The sequence below is a fragment of the Berghia stephanieae genome, chromosome 7, assembly GCF_034508935.2.
Source record: "Berghia stephanieae isolate SIO BIC M18660-M18661 chromosome 7, UCSD_Bste_1.3, whole genome shotgun sequence".
In the NCBI taxonomy this organism is placed as follows: Eukaryota; Metazoa; Mollusca; class Gastropoda; order Nudibranchia; family Aeolidiidae; genus Berghia; species Berghia stephanieae.
In genome coordinates this window covers 33,477,795-33,505,294 of record NC_088366.1, presented here as the reverse complement: position 1 = coordinate 33,505,294, position 27,500 = coordinate 33,477,795, and the positions used below count along the sequence as shown (strand labels likewise).

General features: G+C 35.2%; 1 protein-coding gene across 1 annotated transcript in view; it reads left to right on the top strand.

Annotated features, from left to right (window-relative positions):
• The window catches only part of LOC144977126 (uncharacterized), a 136,651-nt gene that overhangs the window by 94,791 nt on the left and 14,360 nt on the right, over positions 1 to 27,500 (top strand). The window contains exon 3 of the mRNA XM_078921953.1: positions 23,887 to 25,885. Within this exon, the coding sequence (XP_078778079.1) occupies positions 23,887 to 25,885 (1,999 nt within the window). The remainder of the gene's footprint in view (positions 1 to 23,886; positions 25,886 to 27,500) is intronic.

The window sequence follows — 27,500 nt, the reverse complement described above, 5'->3', positions numbered from 1 at the left end:
GTCTCCACATATCGTACTACACTCATAACGACTTCGTAGGTAAATCGCTCTGGTGTAACGTAAATTTTAGAAGACAGGGGACGAATTTTTTGACCATATAATTAAGGAAACCTCCCTCTACCTGATCGTATGCCGCTTATAGCTTATGCACATCACTTTACGGTCACACAGTCTGCCCCCCCCCCCCCCCCATATCGTACACTTTTCACAAGGGTTCCTCAGGTCGTACACTTGGGTCGCCTCATGTCGTACACTTGGGTCGCCTCATGTCGTACACTTGGGTCGCCTCATGTCGTACACTTGGGTCGCCTCATGTCGTACACTTTGCTTATTCAGTCCTCATGACCCAAAGTAGCATAATATGTGTTATAACAAAAACAATTCAATTCAAAGGTTTATTTAGGCAATTGCCAATATGAACCGTGCATTTACAAATAATTTCAAATCAATACAGAGGAAAAGGAAACTACCAAAATAATTAAATAGATAAATAAATAAAGAAATATAAATAGGTATCATCAATAACATAGTTATAGGATATTTAAAAATAGTGATAACAGTACGGTCACGTTCGCTTTATTTCATGATTCATTATAATGACGTTCTGGGTTTTTTTTTCCCTTCGTCAGCAATATAGACAAAAGGTGACCGTATAAGATTTTGTCGAAACACCGTGATTAGTTATCCTTTGCCATTTTTAAAAGCTTTTTCTCATTCCCCAAGACCTCATATACATTATGGTATGTTGAGTTATTGTAATAAAATGAAAGTTGTGGTATGTGCGTATATCTCATAGACGACTGTAATGGACGTTTCGCGTTCCCCCTTCAGCCAGATAAATGGGAGACTAGAAAAATGGTAAGTACAATTTATTACCCAGAGATGAATGTCATAAACGTTTCGGGTTTGACCTGCATCTAAAGCGATAATCTATCCTTGATCATTATCTATTTTTCATTTTCCGTGCTGTTAAGGGCCTATACTTTATATTAAGTAATACGGTGTTTGTAGAGAAGGTAGATACGAATTTTTACAGAATCGAATGTTTAAAAGTTTCGGGTATGCCCTTCATCTACCATAATAAATTGCCCTTCATCGCCTTTTCCCTTTTCAGAGCTATTGCGTCCCTATACATATGATTGAGCAATAATTAGATGGCGAAGATGACACTAATCAAGAAATGAATGTTATGGACGTTTCGGATATTCCCTTCATCTACTTATAATAAATTACCCTTCATCGCTTTTCCACTTTTCCGAGCTATGAAGATCTTATTGAGAATACAATGACAGTGATGATGACACTTTTCAAGAAATAAAGGTTATGGACGTTCCGGGTATTCCCCTCATCTACCACGTCAAATTGCCCTTCATTACTTTTTATCACATTTCTGAGTTATCAAGGCTCCCAAATTTATATTACATCGGATATATTAAGCAATATAGTGATTGATGTGATGGTACAGAGACGAGTGTTAGTGTGATGGACGTTTTGGGTTCCTCCTTCATCTAAAGTGACAATCTATCATTTTATTTTTTTTCTTTACTTTTCTGAGCTGTTAAGATCCAATACTTTACATTGAACAATACAGTGATTGAGATGATGGTTAGTATCATCTATTCAAGAGACGAATGTTTTTGACGTTTCGGGATTCTCTTCAATCCATGATAAGTTATATTTTATAATTATTTCACTCTTTCATATTGTTATTATCCCGTGCATTAAACTGAGCAATAAAAGGATGGGAGTGTTGGTAAATACAAATTGTTTGATTGATGAATGGTACATTTCGGGTTTTCCCTTCATCTACCTTAATATTAGTTTTCCAAGCTGTCAAGACCCCATTTCTTTATTGAGCAATACAGTTTTTGAGGTGCTGGTAGGTAGGCCTACTTCGATCATTTCAGAGACGCCTGTCAATTACGTGTCGTATTTCCCCTTAATCTAAATGAGAAATTTTCTTACATCCTTTGGGGGGTTTTTTCCAATCTTTCAATCTTCTGTTAAGACCTCAAACTTTATATTGAGGATATACAGAAATGTAGTTGAGGGTAAGTACACTCTATTGAGATGCAGAGACGAATGCAATTAATATTAATGTTTCTGGTTTTCCGCAGCTTAGATTATAATTCTGTAATGAAATGCCCCTATGGTATGCTAAAGTTTGTGAAGTGAAAAATTCACTGGTTTATATTGTCTTCCTCTCTTGGTAGCGATGATATGTTTAGATAACAACATCTGGAAATAAAAAATATTCAGAGGATTTTGCCTATATCAAAAACAACAAAATGTTCCATGACTTGAAATACGGTCTAGTTAATTGTTTAATTTTTAAAAAATACAATGGAATAAATACAAATTGCTCACCAATCCACAAGGGTGTACAATATGGGGTGCTATCCACGAAAATGGGCTCCTCATGTCTCACACCCTCGTTCACAATGACAAAGCTAACATTATCGTAATACTTAACAATCCAAATGATTCTATTTTAACTGATATTTATTTAAAATAAAATAGCAAAATAGCCTTAGCAAGGAGACTTACTAATCTTAGTTTGAGGTATGATGAATGACAAATGAGTTTACCTTGACGATTATGGTGGATTGATTTATAATAACCAAATACGGGATTTTTAAATGATTCAGTATTCATATTCAAAATGGCTCAGTATTCATATTCAAAATGACTCAGTATTCATATTCAAAATGACTCAGTATTCATATTCAAAATGACACAGCATTCATATTCAAAATGACTCAGTATTCATATTCAAAATGACTCAGTATTCATATTCAAAATGACTCAGTATTCATATTCAAAATGACTCAGTATTCATATTCAAGCGTCACAGCACTGGACATCGAAGTCACTTGTTACATTTTATTTATTCTCTGTCTTTGACTTTGTTCTGCCTGTTTTGGAAGTTTTACAAAAGAAAGAAAGAAGGAAAAAACAACAACAACAAGAACAAAAAAACAAAAAAAAAAACGAACAAACAAAACAAAACAAACATAAAAAACACTCAAGTTCTAAACCTTGATATAATCGACCTGGCCATGAACCTAACGTCTATTTAATTAATCCGCATTTATTTCTTTATACAAATATGGTACGAATAGCTCTCGATATGTAGCAATGGAGCGAATTATCATTTTAATATTTACCACAATGTTGGAGTCAGTCTACATCGATGTTTCAGGCCTTTTCAGCCATCGTCAGGACTGTGTATTACATGAGTTTGGTTTATTATTATTATTATTATTATTATTATTATTATTATTATTATTATTATTATTATTATTATTATTATTATATTATCATTATTTTTTTAATGGCGGATCCATGGAAACCAAACTCATGTAACGCACAGTCCTGACGATGGCTGAGAAGGCCTGAAACATCGATGTAGACTGACACCAACATTGTGGTAAATATTAAAATAATATATATACACACACACACACACACACATAAATATTATATAATTAATATATATATATATATATATATATAATATATATATATATATATCGTGGATCATGAAATCTGTTATTAATTGAGGATAGATGCTGACACTGAGACAAATTAGGAATTTTAAATATAAATCGGAACATAAATAACAGCAATGATACCTAATTCTGGTATCATCATTATCTATTGTAATAATAATAATAATGATAATGATATAAATGATGATAATGGTAATCATTAATTATATTATTATTATTATTATTATTATTATTATTATTATTATTTTTAAATTATTAGTATTATTATTATTATATTAGTATTAGTATCATTATACATTATTACTATATATTATATTATTATTATTATTATTATTATTATTATTATTATTATTATTATTATTATTATATTATTATCATCATCATCATCATTATTATTACTAATATTATTATTATTATTATTATTATTATTATTATTATTATTATTATTATCATTATTTTTCTAATGGCGGATCCTTGGACGTAGCCTCCCGAACAGTTCCATGGAACTCCTTTCTGGTTTTCATCTAGGCCATGCGTCCGCCATATCTTGGGAACACCTCCTCCTTGGCCTCCTCCCTCTGCTCCGCTTGCCCTTACAAGTACCATCCATGCAGAACTTTTCTATTGTAGCGTGTCTTTGGATGTGGCCAAATTCTGTTAGCTTCAATATCTTGATGGTTGACATGAGCTGGCAATCTTTGAAACCTATTCTCTCCTAGACGTAGGTATATTATGATGTCTTGACTGTCCATTGAATCCTTAGGACCTTTCTGTCGCACCTCATTCCAAATGCATTTATTCTCATTACATCTGCTTTAGTTATTGTCCATGATTTACAGCCGCATATTGCTATGCGGAAAATGCAGATGCCTATGACTGTTCTCTTTAGCAGCTCTCCCAGGCACTTCCACACCGGGGACATGGCTATCAGTTTAGCTGAAGCAAGTACCAATTTGCGTCTTTTATCTAGACCTGACTTGCCATTACCCTCTATTCGTGAACCAAGAAAAATAAAATTTTTATCATTTTCCAGATTTTCCCCTTCTATGTATACTTTTGAGCCAGGGGTCTTGTCCAGGTCCATGATTTTGGTTTCCTTTGCATTGAGGTACGGTCCTCTGTATCCACTGTGTTTAAGAACAGAACTTATCAAATTGCTGAGTCTGTCCGTCAGAATAGTGCCATCAGCGTAAAGAAGTTCTTACATGTCAGTTCCATTGACGTGGATGCCATCAAAGTCAAGACCACGTCCGTCACTCTGTACCCCTCTCATAATTACCTCGCTCTATGTACAAACTAAATATTGATGGTGGTCTTGATACTGAAAACTGAATTTATTGTCGTAATTTCAATATAAAGATATATTGGCTTTTTTATTGTTTTGTTTGTTTGTTTTTTTTTTTGTTTGTTTCTTATAGTTGTTTTGTTTTTATTTTTTTGTGTATTTGTTTGTTTAATTGAATATAGTGAATGTAATTTCTGAAAACGGAATAAACTAAAATTCTAGAATTCTGATTATTTCAACTCGTCAGTTCAGTTTTCTCCCATACTTAATACCGAATTGAGGCGGTGGGCCACAAATGATATTTTTTCTTTTTTTTTCTTTTCCTGTTCCTTGATTGTACAACATTGGTGTTTTTTCTGTCTTGCCAGCACGCCTCCCTGACATCACATCAATGTTTTGGAGCTTCACTTGGGGTGTGTTATTTTTGTTCCGTGCCAGAAACGAGGTGGTGTCAATTTCCATGTTTCACACGAGACTGATTGTTTTGTTTTTCAATCTCTTTTCGGAAATTTGGTGGAAATACGATTTCTAACGAATTTGTGTTTATTCTTATAATGAAAAAGTTGTCATTTTCTTCGTTTCTTTTCAAGTGTTTTTTTTTTAATAAAAAATGTGTTTTTCATTTTCTTTTTCTTTTATTTTCCTTAGTTTTATCTAAAATACAAGGTTTCTTCTTATATTTTTCTTTGTTGAATTAGACACACCGTAATGTACTTGTCATAGCTACTTCTTCTTCTTTCTCCTCATGATGTCTTGATTGATGAAAGTCAACAAAATGCAGGAATGCCGTGGTTTTACTGAGCTCGTTATGAGACCCATAGAGTGACTTTAGCGTAGTCTTCTCAGGCCAGATGGTCACCTTTGCTCATTGTACTTTGTACAGTCTTGAAAAACATATATTCGTGGTGCTTCTTGTTGGATAAGGGATTTGATCTCACCAATTTCATACTTGTTTTCTTCTTGAGACTGGGTTGCTCCCGATTTAGACAGGGTGTCAGAGATTTCATTTCCTACGATGACTAGGGATCCATTGAAGCGTTACTTTCTTTGTTCTTTGGGTCAGTTGGATCAGCTCAATCTCTGTATTGTTATTTGGATTCTCCAATGTTTCCAGGACTTGCTTAGCATCATTCAGGAAGACCACGTGGGCATTGATTGCGTTGCTTGAATGCCTCAAAAGGTTTGCACCTTCGCTGATTCAAATTGCATCTGCCTTATAATATCAAAGCTATTTTGGACGTTTATGTATTATTGTTGGTTTTGTTTTGTTTTTGTTCAAGTTTGTTTTTGTCTGAAAAATAAATTAGAAAAATTGCTGCAATATTTCTTTCTGATCCAATAATGGTTGCCATAGAAGCATAATTGCCTTTTCAACCATTGCATAAACAATATTTTCTGCCATACACATAAAAAATCATTTTGGCCAGAAACTCGTGCTTCACATCTGTTTTTAACATGATTGGGATCATTTTAATATGTCGATATTTGAAGGACGAGTTTTCTGTCCGACATTTTTAATTTTCTGTTTTTTTTTATACTTCGACAGTATTGCGGTGGGATGGTATAAAAAATTATATTGAATTCAAAGTTGTTGTTTTTTTAATGTTCAAACGTCCCCATAATATGAGTTTTAAGTGCTTTCGAAGAGAACAGTAATTTTTTTAAAAGGTCTAGCTGGCTAAAATAGAATAGATAAAATGAAATAATTTATCTTTATCCAATCTTATGGGCTTTTTTGACCTCATAGTCTATCTAGAGAAAATATCTTTAAAAAACCTGGAGTCAGTCGTAGGCAAAATGGGCAAGAGTCAAGGAAAACCCGATTGCCGACAGGACAGCCGAACTCGATCCTGGGTCCTTTAGTATATAGGGGATCAACACTATCTTATCTGATTAACAATGTAAATCTTAAAATATCATTCATTTAGTCTAAGTCGGGTCGCTGTTACCGTTCATTTGGTGTGAGAGATGAGACATTATGGCAGAACACCTCTTTTAATTTCAGACTACGCAATGACAATAAATATTGCAAGAATGTAGTCATTGAAACTTTTGTCGCTTTAGGTTAACGCACTCAACCCTGACACCGACTATATCCGTAGTATACCAGGATTACTTTTACCCCACCCATGTCTATTAATTTACATTTTTCTGAGACATATTATAGGCGTAGTATCAAAGCTAATGTTCTTAATTTTTACATGTTAATGGTAGTTGAATAAAACTATCTATGTACCTACTTGCTCATTTTTAATACATTTTTTCCGATTTTGAACGGTAGCAAAAACCTATAGGATTGAGTGAGTTAAGAATTCTACCACATTCAAATTTCAGTAAGGATGACCTTAAGATCTGAACAAGTGTGTATGAAAGGTGCCAGACAAATCAAGAAAGACAAATACAATTCTTGTATTTTTATTTCTTGCTTTGTCTGGCACCTCTCATATACACTTGTTCAGATCTTTATCTTACACCGGTGCCTGCTCCTTTATTTCATTAAGGAAAACCTATGACAATAAAATGTAATTTTATGCATTACTTTTTTATTTAGAACCCACTGTCTCAATCCAGTATTATGTAAGGTTGATGCTATAAATAGATATTATAGTCAAAAATATGACACATATGAGATTCCCATTACAACATTGAGCCCATAAGGAATTGGGTTATCAGACCTGCAAATAAGTGCACGCCGGGTGAAGTAAACTGCTAGCCCAAAAGCGCCGTGTTGAATTTAAATGCAATTTGAAAAGTAACAATAATTTAACATAAGAGAGAGAGAGAGAGAGAGAGAGAGAGAGAGAGAGAGAGAGAGAGAGAGAGAGAGAGAGAGAGAGAAGAAAGTAAATCTAATGAGATTAGCCTATTTCCATTTTCCTTCCATTTAAAAAATAATTCAATTGCATGGAGGGAAAACAACACACGCTTTCTTAATCAAAGTCAATCTGATTTTATTTCAAATGGTGCTGCTTGAAGCTCAAAGAAATAAATAATAACCAAAGAATGGTATAGCTAGAAGCTCCCATTTCATATACAAAAACAAATGGCTTGTAAATTTCGGATTTCCACTTCGTCAACAAAACATGATGAAATAGACACAATTTATTCAGTTAACTTCGTACTCTGGAAAAAAAACTCGTATTTAAGATTTGACCAAATAACTCGTTCTTCATATATCTGTCGATTTAAACGACCAAGGTTTGAGAGTTTTTGCCAATATTCGGGTCATTTAAATCGACCGTTACTTTAAGGATGAGTTTTCTGGTCAAATGTTTAATTACGAGATTTTTCAGAGTACTCAGTTAATTGGTTAAAATACTTCCCATTCATCGTTTTTGTTTGTTGAGAAAGGTGAGACCCGCTATACTACAGGCCCCAAGTTCTAGTCACAGTGTCAGCGTACAAAGTTGAGTTCCTGGAAGAAGTTTTAAAAATATTTTTTTATTACATTTTCTCACCATATTCGGCTATAGATAGAACGAAGATGACGTCACTCCGGTCTTTGTTATTGTTTTTTGCCATCCGCGTTTATGGGTAATTCTCACTAGACTGTGTTAACCAGACTATAAACGTTCATGGTTACACACAGTTTTGTGTGTTGGTCCGTTATACTTCCGGATGGCAATGTTGTGAACTTCTTAGCCAAGCGCATACTATCTATAGAATAAGTGCTTGCCGTATCATAACGTTGTCTCTGTCCAAAACAACAACAAAATATGAAAGCGCCTTTTAAAAAAGCAATGAACAAAAATTAATACAACAGCTTCGAAAAAGAACAAAATACCAAACACGGAACCTTTCGGGCTTAAAGCCGTTCCAAAGCCAATAACTATTGGTTGAAGAGGGGGTTTGAGCCCAAAACGATCCGTGTTCTGTATTTTGTTCTTTTGTTCTTTTATATTCATTTTGTTCACTGTTTTTTTAACAGTCCACAACTAGCAAGCTAGTATCATAAAAGCATCCCGTTGACACCGGATCTCGTCCTACAAGTTAAGTATTCTTGATGGCTTGAGAAATTTTTGAAAAGCGCTTTGCGCACATTAATTGAATGTTGCGCTATAATAACATATATATAAAAGCTCATGTTTTAATGCGATTCAACCAAACGACTTTCCCATTGCATTAAAATGATGAAGAATACATTCCACCAGATTACAAAGTGATCCACTTACTCAATACAAGGAAGTCCGAATAGGCATAAGATGGATTGAATCGAGTCTCACGTTCGTGACAGGTTGAACGAGATCGCAAATTTTCACTCATAAGACATTCTATGACGCCTTGTCCTTTTTCCCACTTTTTAACCAGTTAACTGCCGTACTCTGAAAAACATACGTAATTTAAAAGAAAAATTGCCAGAAAGCTCGTCCTTCAAATATGGATTGATTTAAATGACCCTAATCTTGGCAAAAACTCTCAAACCTGGGACTTCGAGCGCTTCGGCTGTTAACTGGTTAAAGACAACTTTGGCAAGTCATTAGGACAATCTCATAGAGGCATGGCAACTTTCTACCCTACAACGACTAAAAATGGTCCTTCTGAGCCATCATCATCATAGCTTGTCGCTCCAACGCCGAACCCTCCACAGAATCTGGGGAGCAGACTCTTAGGTCATGGTCAGTGCAGCTGCACCCGTCCTGGCATTCTCTAAGGATGTGCTCCATCGCCTGATCTGGGCATCCATATGTACACAAGCTAGTCTCAGCCAATCCCCAATATTTCATGCTTTCCGTTGTTCTCCCGAGTTTTGCCCGTGTTCTGTTCAGTGTTACCCATTCATTCCTGGGGACCCAGTTCTGTAGTGCAGTTCTTCTCTTGTATCTCCAGCGGCTTCATTTGCATGATTGTCCCACTCCTGCCATGTGGAAAGTCTGTATACATCTGCATGATTAGGGTTGATGCTTTCTTCTGTCATGAAGCCTTTCTCTACTTCAGTCTACTCTTCTCAGCCATAAAACCAATGAAGCCAGATTATAACCCCCGTTCCATTCAAATGACATGAAGGTAATATTTCCAGCCGCGGAACTTTCAGTATTGTCTAACACGTCTTGTCTTTTTTCAATAATGTGAATGAACTCTTAACTTTAATCTGTCATGAATCTTTGAAATGTCATTTTAAGAAACTGCTTTTTAGACTGCAGAAATATATTAATATAATATTTATTTTCTACTCATATCAAGTTAGATACAACAATTTCAATGTCAATGTTTGCGAGCATGTATAGACTATGTGAGTTGTTGATTTTTGTATAGTGCGCCTTACATTGTATCAAGGAAGAGTTCTACAATCACATTATCATGTCTTACCTTTTTGAACATGATCCGACTTTATTATTTGTTGATTTACTTAACCCGAGGCATAAAAATCATTACTGTATCTGTAGCTCTTATCATAACAACGAATTCCAGAGCTCAAATAAACAAATAAAACACTGAAAACACGCGGGCGCATAGGCAAGCATCATAAGAAAAGTTAGTAATTACGATTCTCATCCGACTCTTTAAAAAGACAGAATCATCTAGAACCAAGATTTATCCAGTGTAAACAAAAGAAAAGCCATTCACAAAAGAGCATAAAGAATTTCATTTCAGCTCGTCTGAATAGCGTCAGATACGGTGTCTGTATTTACTTTTGTGTTTTGATTCTCAGCTCTTCTCAGTGTGTTTACGTTAGCTGATCCCTATTGTGCACGAAAAAAAGATGTATTTTTGGCACAGTCTCATTGATTTTTTCATTGGCTCCTTTTCAATGTATTATTTTTAATTCTATCGAAGCAGAAATGTAAAGGGGGCGATGATGGTAGTTTTGTTGACTTGGTTATGCCGTGGACTATCACGGTGACAATTGCGAGTTCAGAAATTGCAAGAGGAGAGAGGCTTAAAATCTTTATTGACAAATACATTACTACTCTAAGTTAAAAGAGGATTATTTTAAGATTAACATAATTGTAAAACTTAGGAACAATATCAAATATGAGAATGGTTGCTATAATAATATCTAATATAAATATCTTCTCTTAAATCTTTTTTTTTTTTTTTGGTATAAGAATCATCTTTGCTCACGATGTTAATGCTCGCTCACACAATGGTGTCATTGAAAAGCAACGAAGAATTCGTTATAAACTACAGGTCCTCGACTTGGTAATCTGTTATTGTTGGAATGAGCGTTAGGATTCATCAGGAAATGAAACAACAGAATGGGAGAGTTTGGGGGAGATAGAGGGGGGGGGGGGGGGTTGGATGGAAAGGATGTTCTCGACGAGCACAGTGATTTTGAATGGGTGAGGATTTTAAGTATCTTTTATTAAAGAAAAGAGACATATACATACCTAATAATAATAATAATAATAATAATAATAATAATAATAATAATAATAATAATAATAATAATAATAATATAATAATAATAATAATAATAATAATAATAATAATAATAATAATAATAATAATAATAATAATAATAATAATAATAATAATAATATATATTATTATTATTATTATTATTATTATTATTATTATTATTATTATTATTATTATTATATATCATCATCATCTCATCTTATTATTATTATTATTATTATTATTATTATTATTATTATTATATTATCATTATCATTATTATTATTATCATTATTATTATTATTATTATTATTATTATTATTATTATTTTTATTATTATTATGGCCGTTGTTGTAGTAGTAGTAATAGTGGTAGTATGTAGTGTTAGTAGTCGTAGAAGTAGTAGTAGTAGTAGTAGTAGTAGTAGTAGTAGTAGTAGTAGTAGTAGTAGTAGTTGTTGTTGTTGTTGTTGTTGTTGTTGTTGTTGTTGTTGTTGTTGTTGCTGCTGCTGCTGTTGTTGTTGTTGATCGAGATATTATAACCAAAACTATCATAGAAATACGATTTTAAATCTAAGGCAAATTCATTGTTTTTCAAATCACATCCTCAGAAATTCAATCCATCTTTAATGCGTCGATAACATAGACGCGTCACGTATTTTATAACTGAGATTTGAGTTCGGTGTTTACATGAATCTTGTAACCGGATACACATTGTCGCCTTGGGCATTCCTATTACGTCTAAAATTGGAATACTTGTTGATTACGGGCGGCTAAGGGTGGGTAGTCGTCGATTCTAATAATCTACCCTACAGTTAGCAGAGTCGATCCCAACACAACCATCGAATTAAAGGCCATTATTATTCAAATCAACTGACAAAATAAAAGAATATGGTTGATGTCGACGTTTAGTTATTTGCATCTCTGAAAACTCAATTCATCGTGGGCTCGTTGTCATGGAAATAACAAAATAATATCGCAAAATAGTCTCCATGACAACAATGTTAAACTCGGCCCATAACTGCGTCCGGGTGTCGGACCTGCATTTATGTACACGTCAGTTAAAGTGCATGATTTTTTGTAAGCTATAATATTTTATAATATGTATCTAATTTCACTGAGGTAGCTGTATAACTACTTTTGACCCCCCCCCCCCCCCCAACACACTTTCCTGAATATATATATATATATATATATATATATATATATATATATATATATATATATATATATATATATTAATGATAGGCTGAGTCCCGGTTTCCGACAGAATTTGATCTTGAAAATACTATCTGATAAAGGACTGTTTTACTAACAGAAAACAATGTAAATGTTGCTGCTCGAAGCTCGAAGAAATAAATAATAAAGTGAAATTGAATGTGAATGAACGTTTCGTGTTTAACCTTTATCAACAAAACAGGATGAATGAAACACCCAGATGTGGTGTTTCATTCATCCTGTTTTGTTGATAAAGGGGAAATCCGAAACGATCTGTGGTGTTTCATTCATCCTGTTTTGTTGATAAAGGGGAAACCCGAAACGTTCATTTGATCTGTTTTTTTTTAATTAAATCGAAAATTAAATTACATTCAATTTCACATTGTTATCTAACAGAAAACATATCATCATGAAAATATCAGTATCATTAGATCCAAGTTGTAGTCGAATGTATAGATCGGTAGGAGCTGCCTGAAGCCTTTATAGTCTGGTTGCCAAATCATGATTTTAACCATAACCCAAAAAAGCGTCCGCCAAATTTTTTTGTGCATTTTATCAAAGTTGAACATCTCAAGATTAAATGTCTGAATAGTGCTGCCCTGAGCACATTGAGCATTTTGAGAAATTACGTCACAAATGTCACGAAAAGGTCATTTTTAAAAATCCTCAAAATCATTTTATATTATACAGAATGAAAGATTTAGTCAAATCAATTACAAAAATACTTCTGTTTAAAAAATTGGCCGAATAGTTGACAAGTTATTAGCAATTTAACTATCCAAGAGGTCAAGGTCACTGCCAAGATGGTCTCGTAAAATGACCCAAATATAGCAGTGTTTGGTATCAAATTGAAGGCCTTGACAAGACCAATACAGAATTTAGGTTATTTATGTTATTTGTTGGTATTTAAATTTCCTACAGCGGTGAAAGTATAATTGGGATAATCAAAATTGACATTTTGTGTGGAAAAGGTGTCAGATCACACAAAAACACGGAGAGAGTCTCCATAGGAAAGACCGTGCCTTGTTTTGAGTCTTTAGTTTTCTTCGCCTTTGATTTTTTACATTGATATTTACTGAAGGACAAAAAATAGAATGACAATTTTCGGCATATCTGACATGTATCTCTGGTAAACTAAATCACTCATCATCAATGTCTTTGTCACTTGACTCATCGCTTGACACGGAAGCAGCTTGATAAAGGCGATTTTGACAGCACTCACGATCATGGCATTTACAAAATATTGTGCATGGAAGCTGCGCGGCAACACAGCCACATTTTGATGACCCACAAGGTTGTTCAGAAGAACATCCGCATTGAATAGTCTCTAAGAACTCGGGCGGTACACTCGGTGTGTTGCTTGGCACTGTGGTTGGAACAAGTGATTTGGTTGCTGGCAACTTCATCCATCCAAAATCTGTTGGTTGTAAATCTAGGGAAGACTATGATACCAAATTGCTGTCTGAATGTGCGCTCTTTTGGTGTTCTCACAGAATGCTTCTGAGGTAGGGGGTATGGTTTTCAAGTCAGGGACCTTTTTAATGATTTTTCCCCGTTTTCTTCAGCCAAACTTTGTACCTGGCGCCAGGCATAGTTGCTTCATCGTGAACGCCGTAGCATGCAGTTATGAAGAAGGTGGCTTCTTGATAACATCTTCAAAACTGGCACTGGTGTTTCCAAGGTTGTCCAGTCTGTGTCCCTTTTGAAGAACTTTGATGACTGTGTTTTTCCCTATACCATACGGTTTAGCCACAGTATCACCGCCAGATAGCGCATGTGCTGCAAGAAGATAAGGCGCAATTTCTTGATTTCTCGAGACCGTTTTCCCAATGTCAACAAGTCCACGGTCCCTACTTGTAGCTTCCATCATCATCGAGCAGTGGCTGGAGTCCAAATCAAGCTTGTGGTAGAAATGAACTAACAGTACAAAGACATCCGTATCGTCACTAACCACCTTAACAACATTGGTCAATGAAGCAGCATGTATTGCTTGTTTCACCATAAGGACATCCGCTTCGTCGTGTGTCGTCTCCAAGTCTGTCCTTGTGGAGACTTTTCCATTTTTAATTTGGAGAGGAGCATTTTCGTGTCCTGTGATAACGAGACGCCTTTCACGTGGTTGAGCTACAGCCCTGGACATTAATTCCGTACAGAGTATGCTAATCAATTGCTTTTTGTTCTCAGTGCAGGCAAAAATTGAGCCTTGAGCAGGCAGAGGAGTGTGTACCGTTCGAACTTTTATACTGCGACTTTGTCGAGTAGCACTTTTGATGCTGAAATCATGATATCTGTCAAAGACAAGGTGCACGTCACTTCTGTCCATTTTCGGCAATAAGAGTGTCCAAAAACTATTGACATAGTCTTGGATGGTTCCTTTGGATGGCCAGTTTACACAATAAAGAAGTGCGCATCCATCTAAGATCACGATCTCAGGATGTTGTCTCCCACAAGCAGAGACAGTTTCTTGCAGTTTTCTCTTCAGAGCAGCTTTTGTAGTAGCAGTACGCATGTCTCCATTGTCACTGAATAAAGATGTCGGCTATGGTGCCAGTTCATATTTAAAGAGAGACTCCATGTCAAAATCTCGACAAGCCATTAATCCCATAGCGCGAGAATAAATCAAACTTGTGTCGTATATTGGACCACGGTCACTTTGAATAGATTTTTTCCCGGCTGCCATTGTTGTCACTTTGGTAGAAAGTGCTTTATAGAATTCATTGGGCCATGTTTTCTCAAATTCTTTCATGTCCGTGGTACCGATGCTGATAGAATCGTCTACATTGACAGATTGAGGGCTTACTTTTCCATCAGAGATGTTCTCAAGGCAATCAGGATGCGCAGTTGCACTTAGGGGGTTGATGCATCTATCTAATTTTGTCCGAATTTTTCCCTGTCCAGCGCATCACTAGCGATACGCGCATTCGTTTCCTCTTTTGCATTTCCAGAAAGTCCTTTTTGGAACTCTCAGTCAATTCAGACAATTATTTCAGAAGACGACTGCTGGTGTGAAGGCTAAGGGCCCATCGCTGAATGGTAGACTGTTTGAGTGTTAAACAGACAATCGCTATGAGGGCGATTAACGTTACAGAAACCGGGATAAATTCAGGCACCAGGGGCCACATGGCTCAAAATATTATTTTTTTAAAAGGAGTATAATAGTGATGAGTTAATAGTAATAGGACAAATATTTCTTTTCTCTTTTTTTTTCAGAGTTGGAATCAATGGAAAAAAGGTTGCCAGGAGCATATATATATATATATATATATATAATATATATATATATATATATATATATATATATATATATATATATATATATTGCTATTACATCAGTTCAAATTGTTAAGTGTTTCTGTTGGCTAGAGAGGGATCCCTTGTAAAGCGCTTTAGTGGACAGTGCACTATACACATACATGTACCCAGTAACATATATTGTGCTCAAACGGAGCACCATACTTTTACTACCTACCGGAAAGAAAGAAAACATGAATGAATGATTGAAAGAATGAAAGTGGGTTACTTTAACTGAAAACCTATTTTTAAAACGGCATTTACCTTTTATTTAACTTTGATGGGGGCATAAAAGGGTACCTATTATGGTTTATAGACATCAGTGTTCTGATAAAACAAAACAGACGGAGCAGTCGGCGTGTAAGTTTGCTGCGGTGAACTGACACATTCAGTCTGTGCTGTGTCAAGGCCAAACCGCGAGTCACGTTGGAAAACCATTGTAACCAATTATGGATCCTATGATTACCGCATACAAAATCACATTTTATTAAAAATGCTCAATGTCTACAGACCGGCACTAATCATGATAACACTCCGCATATATATCGCATTCCGATTCCGTTAAAACATATTTGGCGGACGGTATGAAAGGGTTATGAAGGTTTCCTCTAGACTATTACATTTTCACCTTTTCATTCGTATTTAGTCGAATGTATGAATCTTCTCCAGTTTAAACCAATGTAAATGTGTGGCGAGCTAAAAGCCCAAAGCAATGGTCTGTGTTTGTAGATAATGATTTGCTTTATTTTTGAACAGACGCTAACATTGAACACTCCTCTATATGTAGATCGTGTCTTGCAAAAGTCGGTTGCTTTCTTTGGATGCTATGCGTTTGGGTAAAATACTCACAGTCATGTCAGTCGGGTATAACGTACCATCACACAAAACTGTGTCTCGGTTTGAAGGGTTATCGTCCGATTGATATAGATGGAACGATATTAACGTCACTCAACTCTGTTATTGTCTTTAGTCAGCCATTATTAAGAGTATTTCTCACTAATTTCTATCAGTCAGACTATAAACGTTCAAGGTTACACATAGTTATGTGTGGTTTTTGTACGCTGCATCCGTATGGTGGATTTTGTGAGATTTTTTGGCTAAACGCGCAGCATCAATAACGTACCAGTACACAAAATAGTGTGTTACCTTTAACGTTTAGAGTCTGATTGATAGAGATGGTAACGAAATTGACGTCAATCAGCTCTTTGTTATTGTTTTTAGACAATTAGTTCTCACAAAATTGTACCGATCAGACTATAAACGTTTAGTTTACACGTAGCTTTCTGTGTTGGTACGTTATATCCGGCTGGCAGATGTTGTGAGTATTTTAACCCTACGCATAGCATCAGTTCAGTGGTTTGAGAGCCGATTCAAACAACGCGATTTCAAAGTCATTATGTATCCAATTTTATCGTATTTGGATAGACTTCCTTAGAGGCTTGCAAATTTGACATCACAAATTTGACATCTGTACAAAGGTCGGGTAGATTGCTTTATTTTATAATGATATTTGGAAATATAATCGGACACTCGTAGACAGATATTATGGTAATAATGTAAATGTCTCGATTGTTATACATCTGTAGTAATAAAGATAAGGTGTCAATACGTAACTTTAAATGTTAATGAAATAAACATTGATAATGCCATGTCAATGAATAATGAAACACGATATAATGTCTTGTGACCTTTACACTCTATCAAAACAACTCAATGTGATAAATTAATGAATTGTTCTCTTAAACTCATTATCTCTGTTTTTCACACTTTGACATTATGAGGCATATTTCCTTTAGAATATCTCTTTAGGATAAACCCCAATTCTACATCGATTTATAGAAGCACATGTGTCAATTGAAAATTTACGATAAAGTTCAGGCCTCAGTTGAGTTCATATAGAGATGATAATAAAAAGTTGGGTTCTTTTATCGATTTAATGAGTTTTGGTAAATCTACCTTTAATTGCATAATTCAATAAACGATTAAAACATCTTTTTAAAATTCTAAAAGATATTAACTTATCCTTATGCTTAGGATGATTTCGTTTAATTGACAACTCCTGCATATATTAATATTGTTTACGTAATTGTTGTATGGCCTCCATAATACTCTATACCAATTTTTCTTTCATCATTAATCTACAACATTTAGTGAGGAAAAAAAATACATTGACAAATAGAAATAGTGCAATTATTTATCAAAATCCATTTATCAGTTGCTATGGAATAGTCTATAATTCGAGGATTTTACTAGTTTTTAAAATCGATTTAATAGGACGCTTCAAAAAATGACATTTCTGAAAGTAATTAACGGTTTGATTTTGTTCGCTTTTCCCCCGAGGTTAAAGTTATGATTTCCTTTTATTTCATTTATTTTGTGTTTTATTGAGCTAGACGTCTATATGTTACATATATTTTAAAATTATTTCGCATTACATTACTTGATAAATAAATCTGTATAGCAAATCATACAATGCCGTATTATTTATTATATTAAACTTATCTTAATAAATATCAAAGTCGGTAATGTAAAATTTTGACTTTTCTAAACAATTATTCGAAGTAGAAATTTAGTATAAGTATTTTTTAATAGCTGATTATGTAAAGGTCGTTTGACAGTTTCAACATTAAACAATTAAGTTAAATTTGTTTGAAAAATGGCTGTCTTTCATACTTGTAGACAGGAATACAATTGCTGTGACCTTTAATGTGATCCACTTATATATTCATTTACGATACAATATCGTGTAATCCGATTACTATAGTTTGTTGTGTCTGTATCGAGATATAATGTTAATAATAGTAATAATAATAATAATGATAATAATAATAATAATAATAATAATAATAATAATAATAATAATAATAATAATAATAATAATGATGATAATATAATAATAATAATAATAATAATAATAATAATAATAATAATAATAATAATAATAATAATAATAATAATAATAATAATATAATAATAATAATAATAATAATATAATAATAATAATAATAATGATAATAATAATAATAATAATAATAATAATAATAATAATAATAATAATAATAATAATAATAATAATAATAATAATAATAATAATAATAATAATACTAATAATAATATGTTGTTGTTTATATTCTTCTATAAAATCACATAGAAAATATAGTCCTTGAGAGCGATAAAGCCCATTCTGCCGTTTTATTAAAGAACACAGTATGTGCTATTTGGTTAACATTGCATATACTGTGTTATTAAAAACAACGGAGGCATAGAACCGGAGTTTATCCCGCTTTCCATAACGTTAAATGGACAATAACAATTGATTACTGCCCTAGGTCGTGAGTGTGTCGCCAGTACTTTTTGCCAAATCTAATAGATCGAACCAACTTACGAAATTATTGGTAAGAGGTATCAGACAAATGTTTTGACTGGTTCTACGATCGGTACCGGTCCCTTTTATCTGTGAAGCGAGTCGGCTACTTTAGCAATTGTTATATCACGTAAAGCTGAAATCCGTAATCAAACGATAGTGATGATGATGATGATGATGATGATGATGATGATGATGATGATGATGATGATGATGATGATGATGGTGATGGTGGTGGTGATGGTGATGGTGATGGTGGTGATGGTGGTGGTGGTGGTGGTGGTGGTGGTAATTTTGATGATGATTGTGGTGGTCGGGGTGGTGGTCCTGATGGTGATGATGATAATGATGATGACGACGACGACGACGATGATGATGATGCTGATGATGATGATGATGATGATGATGATGGTGGTGGTGGTGGTGACGATGATGATGATGATGATGATGATGATGATGGTGGTGGTGACGATGATCGATGATATTTACAGGCCAATTCAATAAAATGCCGTAGAGCAAGATTTCATGCACGTGTTGCGTCTAGAGTCACAAACGACGATAATTTCACTCACACACAGTTTTATCTTTCAATATTACTCAAGGTCGTAAACTTTAAAAGAAAGTGTGATCTAAATGTCAATCGCAAAATTAAGCAAATCTTATAAGTTCCCAAATACATATTATCTATTTAACATTGACCGCATTTACTGTCGCATTTTGAGATTTCCAGATAATCACAACATTGTTTGTCCGTTTTGTATAAGGCTTCCTCTCCGAGATCTTGGACAATCTTGTAGAGATTCACTTAATCTGATTTCCGAGAGAAGCTTAGTGGAAAAGAATGAATTCTCATAATCTTTTCTATGCCTTGGAAGATAATACTATCGATGCATGTTTAATGTCAAGAAATAGAAAGGCGAGGAAAAGACGTGAGGGGAACCGAAGTATGTCTCGGTCTCTATTGATTTGATGTTAAGCGTTATCAAAAATGCTCACAATATTCGCCAGCCGGATATTGATGACATGAGTTGTTTGTTTTTTTAAACTCATAACATTCGCCACCCGGATTAAACGTAAAAACACAAAACTATATGTAACCCTCACTTTTCTTGTCTAATTAATACAATTGAGTGAGAACTACTCATAATAATAGCTGGCTAAAAACAATAACAAAGAGCTGAGTGACGTCCATGTCGTTCCTTCTATAGTGATTAATGGACAATACCCGGCAATTTCTTGATGCTACCTTGTGTACAGAACTTAGTTTATAGCAAAGAATTTTCGTCAAACTAGCTAATCTCGTATTTAGCTACCCAATCAGTGTCGGCATTACAGGGTGAAAGGGCCACCGGGTGGTTTGATTGTTAAGCGAGTGATCTATCAATTGATCCATCGAGAACCCCTCCCCCCCCCCCCCCCCCCCTTGCGGTCAGGGGAGATGAGGTAAAAAATAAACAAACAAAAAAACAAAAAACAGGCAATGATAAGTTGATCTAAAACAGTGGATAGTGAAATTGAAAGAGAGAAAAATTTGATAGGGGGATTTGGGAGCAAATGGAGAAGCAATTTTGATCGATGACAACAATTACTCAAATATTGTCCTCGGCCAAATATTAAGTAATACCTAATTTTTAAAAAATGAAGTCGAGGCATTAAATCAAATTTACACAGACAAGCTATGTGGACATTTCTAGTTTTGTATTTGTCTAAAACAAATAAAAATTATAATGGGACATGAAAGACGAATGGGATACATTCGTTTCAAATCAACATCACATTACTCTTTAATGTCTCATTCACCATGCTTTCTTGATAATGAGGAAAGCCGAAACGTTCATATATCATTTCTCTCTGTAAATTGAATTGATGTATTTATTCAGTTTAGTTTTCTTTTTATCTACTTCTGAGAGCTTCAAGCAGCAACATTTACATCTGCCAGGCATTAAATGATTCAGAAGATGAATTCGACTTTACTCTAATTTGAAATGTTTTACGTTTATTAAAAACTTGAGCATATGTATAGCAAAACATCCACTTAACGTGCTCAAAACACTTTAACAAGAAATGAAGTGCTTAGGAAAGTGCCAGAGAATAAAAATGTCGCTTGGGGCTCAAACCGCGACCTTACTGGTACGACAGCTCCGTGACTCTACCGTATAAGCTATCCACCACTCCTGAGTTGTCGTACCAGTAAGGTCGCGGGTTCGAGCCCCCATCGCCGCCGCGAAATTTTAAATCTCAAATGTCTTCTGGCACTTTCCTACTCACTTCATTTCTTGTTATTATCATCATAAGTCCCCGCTCAACTCACTTTTCAAAATCAAAATGCTTTGCAACGGGTTTCTAGCCAACAGCAACACTTAAATGACATTTTAGGCAATTTCTTACAGTTTACTTCCGACAGGAACATTGCTGTTAACTGCCAGGTACTCATTTTACACCTGAGCAGAATGAGAGATTACAAGTAAAGAGTTCTTTCCCACTGACTCAGAGCGGGACTCGAATCCTGGACCTTCCGATCCGAAGTGAGTGCCATACTATTAGACAACATAGCCGTTTACATAGATATTATACCGGTATGAGAGGATAGACACAAAGAGATATTGATTGAATTTATCATTTTAAAGAAATCTAGCCAAGCAACTGAAAGTCCACAATCGCCCTCTTTTCCTTTTTTAATCTTTTTGTTTGTTTGCTTGTTTCGGGGTTTTCGTGGGTTTTTTTTTTTGTTTTGTTTGATAGTTTGGTTGTTTTTTTGTTTTGTTTTTTTTTTTTTTGTTGGGGGGGGGGGGGGCATACTGTATACTTGGACGTCTTTGATCACAGGCTCTTGGCCACCGACAATCGTATCTTCTAGCGCACTTTTAGGACCGGGAGGAGAAGAAGAAGAAGAAGAAGAAGAAGAAGAAGAAGAAGAAGAAGAAGAAGAAGGAGGAGGAGGAGGAGGAGGAGGAGGAGGAGGAGGAGGAGAAGGAAGGCGAGGAGGAGGAGGAGGAGGAGGAGGAGGAGGAGGAGGAGGAGGAGGTGATGGTGGTGTTGGTGGGGAGAAGAGGAAGATGAAGAAAAGAATAGGGAGGAGAAGAAGAAATAGAAAAAGAAGAAGAAAAAGATGATGATGATGATGATGATGATGATGATGATGATGATGATGGTGGTGGTGGTGGTGGTGGTGGTGGTGATGATGATGATAATGAAGAAGAAGAAGAAGAAGAAGAAGAAGAAGAAGAAGAAGAAGAAGAGCAACAACAGCAACGACAACCACAACAACAAGAATATTTAATCGTATTGCATGGTGTATATAACTATTTTGGCAAGGATTCTTTTGCCGTTTTTATTTCATTTAATTCCCACACCATTTACGGTTCACTCTATATATAGGCTATAGATACGTCTAGCAAGCTTTGTACGTTTAGATTTAACCAAGATGCATTGATATAAATTGAAATCTTAACAGTGTTACTGCGTTTCTGTACTGTTTGACCCTAAGGGCAATTTCGGATTAAAAGAAGTTATCGAGATATAAATAAATACTTTACTTCTAGCAATGTATATGGCAGATGAGAGCTCACAAAAGGGACCACATTAACATATCGGATTGTGGGGTCTTACAAAAGTAAATAAACGGGATCGAAGTTAAAAAGCGGTGAATAGATAGTATAACGGACTAAAACACAAAACTATGTGTGAGTTTGAACGTTCATCGTCTGGTTCATAAAGTTTAGTGAGAATTACTCATAAACGCGGATGGCAAAAAACAATAACAAAGACCTGAGAGACGTCAACTTCATTCTATCTATAGAATATACGTACCATCCTTGGATAGAACGCTTCTTTATCGTAATTTCCGCCGTCTCTAATTGCCCCATTCCAACCAATCACTGTTCGGTGGAGAGTATTTTTAATTTTTAACAAACGAGCAAGCTCTATCTATATCACATTCATCTATATCACCATCAACTCTTTGGAATGCATCATATAACCTTATTTCGTCTTCCAGTCAAACATCGGTCTCAGTATTCATTGTTGAATATGTAAATGCGCGAATCCGTGTTAAACAAATCAGTGTGATAGTAGTATGAAATAGTAAGCTTTTAAATGAATATCCAGCACAACCCCCCCCCCCCCAAAAAAAAAAAAACCCAATAAAACTTGAGCTTCTTTATAGCGCAATATCCACTGAACGTGCTCAAATGGCATTACAAGGGGTCCCTGACCAACAGCAACACGTAACATAACGGTATTACATTTGTTTTTTTCCGACAGAGACAACGCTGATAGAGGCCAGGTCCTAATTTTCACCTGAGAGCGGTAAAAGAATGTGAGTAAAGAGCCTTTTCCAAGGACTCAACTATGCGCCGAGTGAGGCTCGAATCCAGGACCTTCCGATCCGAAAGCGAGTGGCACACCACAAGACCACATAGCCGCACAACAAAATGCAAACATATGGCGGTCAAACATGGATACGGGAAACAATCACGCGTCACTTACAAGGTTCATTAAATTACTCGTTTTGTTTTGAGTATAATATTTGATAATGCGATGTTGAATTAACTTTTCCAGTACGTGGATATTTAAATGTGATATTAACATCCCCCATGATGGTGCTAAATCTTTCTGTTGGCATAATTTGTTCTTACAAAACGAATTTATAAACCATCCGGCTGGACATTTGACCAGGAAAAACGCCATCATATAATTTCAATACGCCGACAGTGAATCAATGACAGTTACTTAGCTCAATCTTAAAGTCAATTTTTGACTGTGTAGTTTTGTGATATGACAGTTGCCTTCGGATCTTCTGTTGAAATGTTACAACATATGGGTTTGTTTCCAAAATTAGTATTAAAAAAGGACATTTTTTCTCTATACGCTCTCCAGGTATCACAATTCTTGATGACTGCTTCACGCCATCTCTTGCCCGCTCTAGGGCTCTACAATTTATGCCCGGAGCCAGTCAGCTACAAGCATCTGGGGGGATTTATCCACGCAAAATAAAACGAAGAAGAAGGAGACGGCACCAGCAACACCAAAGTCTTCTTGATGTGTATCGAAAACAACAGAAACAAAAGTCACAGGAGTCGCAGCTAAGCCACCCTCATTATCATCATCAAGATCCTCAACAGAAACGTATTCCTCGTTCTCAATCACAACAACATTTAAAAGAACAATACCATAAGGATGACCAATACCGACAGGAACAACAGCGACAACAGAAACAGCAGAGACAACTTTCATTAGAAAAGCAACATCATCATCTACAGCATCAACAATCACAACATCTTCAGCATCAACATGAACAACAGCAACAACACCAACTGCGAAACAGTAGCGCCGATAATTTCCCTGAAACACATTTTCTTTCAGATAGAAACAACAAATATGTATTCCAAAGTCAAATTCATCTTCGCGCTCAACATTCTCAAATACATCATCATCAACGACAAAGACAGGGGCACCGAAAGATAAATCAAAATAAGACAGAAGAGCCTCAACACACCCACAAAAGCCAAAGCGGACGTTCAATACGAAAGTCTATCACTCTGCACTATCCGCACCAAATAACACTCAATCAAACATACAATTCAAATTCCCACATAATAGCTAACACGCGAGACAGGCAAAGTCTCAATTTTCCCACATCCCACACAATTAAAACGACTCCACAGATAACAACACCCGTTAGACAAGTCAACAACAAAATAGAAAAGGAAATATTTTTTCAAGAAGCATTATTATCTTTCCCCTCTTTTCCAATAGATAATCGAGTCAGATCAAATAACAATGATAATACCAAATCCACAGACACGGAGAGACGTAAAAATAACTCTCTATTGGGACAAGCCATAAACTTACACCATTTTGGCAAACAACGCATGGCAATGTTTCCTTTCCTCAACATTGACCCGGGGAGCACAAGTAAAAAGAATACCGCCACTAAGTTGGCTTATAAACTTAACAACAATAATAATACTTTAAACCTCCACCAAATCAATCTTGGTAAAAAACCAGGCAGTAATTTTAAATTGCGAAAACACGCACGCTCACGGAAATGGCAAAAGAACCAAGAAATAAATACGACTGAAAAACAACGAGAAAAGGAAAAAGGTAATATGGACCTATTTTTAATGAACAGAGAAAATAATGACCACGCCGAAAATGGCCGACAGACGCTCGATAGTAAAACTTCCATTAGTCCTAAAGCAAGACCATTCTTTTCCAGCACATCCAGATCAAAAATCGAAACTAGCAAAGAGATAGATCATGGTAGATCTCTACAAAGAGAGTATGAATATAGACGACATCGTGGCAATGACAACAAAATTATGCAACACTATTCACCAAAGCAAGTTTTGTTGGCAAAACCAATACGTTTAAATGGATTGCATCGAAGTAACAATCCCACCAAATCATTAGCTTTAAACAATATTACACAATCGTTAACATCCCCGCAGTTGTCACCATCACAATTGCCATTATCATTATCGTTATCATCACCACTATTTTCAAATTTAACTACAATACGATCAATATCACTTCCACCATCCTCATTAACAGTGCCATCTATGATCTCCACTTTTAAACCGTCAATGCAAAACACACTCCATGAGGTACACGATCAACCTCGCCTCACCGTAAGAAAAACAAGGGATACATTTCAATATTCGAAAAAAAATCAAAGTTGGCCTCCAGCTCATAATCTTCCTAAATTTTATGATGTAGTTGGCATATTAGGTGCCTACACGAGCTCTCTCAGCGTGGAAGTCGCTGACGTCATGACCATTTTTAACCTTCCACAAATAAGCCATGCTGCAACGACGGACATTTTAGGGGACACAACCAAGTACCCGGTCTTCTTTAGAACCGTGCCGGCTGACCAGTGAGTGGACACATGTCTTTATGTCTCTCTCTCTCTCTTTCTCTCTCTCTCTCTCTCTCTCTCTCTCTCTCTCTCTCTCTATCTATCTATCTATCTATCTATATATATATATATATATATATATATATATATATATATATTATTTTTTAAATATTTACCACAATGTTTGAGACAGTCTACATTAATTCGCCATCGTCAGGACTGAGTTGGTTTGTTGACTGTTGTTGTTTATTGAAGTGGTTCCGGTTTGTAGTTAATTAACAAGAACTTCCGGTGATGTGGACACGTACCGTACATCTCACCTTTCGTGTTGAGTGTGGCTTCATGAGGGTGTTTGATTATAGTATATTTCTCTTCCAGGCATAAGCTACATTGTTTTGATGTTTGTGTGTTTCCTGTTGCTTTAGATAAAATTTTCCATGAAATGTTGTGGTCTAGTTTGTTGTCTTTTAATTTCCAAATATGTTCGCTGAGTTTTGTGGATGTTTTTTTTTTTGTTAGTGTTTCTAAATGTTGAGGTGTGGAGGTTGTATCTTGTTTTGAAATTATTTTCCGTTAGTCCTACATATTTTTCTTGCTTGTTTGTTTTAGTTTCGGTGACAGTGGCTTGGTAAATTAAACTTGATTCTAAACATTGTTTGTTTAGCGGGCAATGTTCCTTATTTCTGCAGTTGCATTTTCTGGTGGGTGGGTTTTGCTCTTGTCGGTGGTTTATTAATATTTTTTTGTTGTGGCTTGAAATTATTTGTTCTATGTTGCGCATACACGAGTAGCTTATTTTTATGGTATTCCTTTGATAATTTTATGTAGCTGTGGTTTTTTGGAAAGTGTGAATCAATTAACTTCAGGAACTGCTGTCCTATGTTTGTGCTGACGTTTTTGTCGAAAGGTGGGTTGAACCAAGTAATGTGTCGTTTTCTTGTTTTACGTTCTTCATTTGTGTGTTGGGGTTTATATGAGAGGGGGGCGTCTGTGTATTATCTAATCGATCTAATCTATCTATCTATCTATCTAGCTATAATATTATGTCTGTATGTCTGTCTGTCTGTCTGTCTATCTACCTACATTGTAAACCATGGTGTAATTCAAATATGGTACTAAGAGGGCCAGACATGTTGCTATCAACAAATGAGCAAATAATTATTATTGATACATGGGAGAGGCTTGAAACATCGATGTAAATACAGAATCGTGGATAATAACTTAATAATATCTATCTATCTATCTGTCTATATATATATATATATATATATATATATATATATATATATATATATATATATATATATATAGGGAATGAGATTAGCGGAAGAGTGGCGTCCCTTGATTGGACGTCAACTTACAGAGAGGTCGTCAAAATGGTTTTGCGCATGCGTCTCTCTCGTCCTCGCTTTCGGTGAAGTGTCTCATGCCGCACAACCAACATGACGTTCTCTCTCTAATAACTTTTCCGCTGGTGACTTCCAATCAAGGGACGCTACTCTTCCGCTAATCTCATTCCGTATATATATACCCTTGTGCAAATTAATTCGGACATTGAGCAAAAGTATATAAAAGTAACGTTTAAGAGAGATTATTGATTTCAGATAAAAATTATTGTCGCCATTAGGAATTA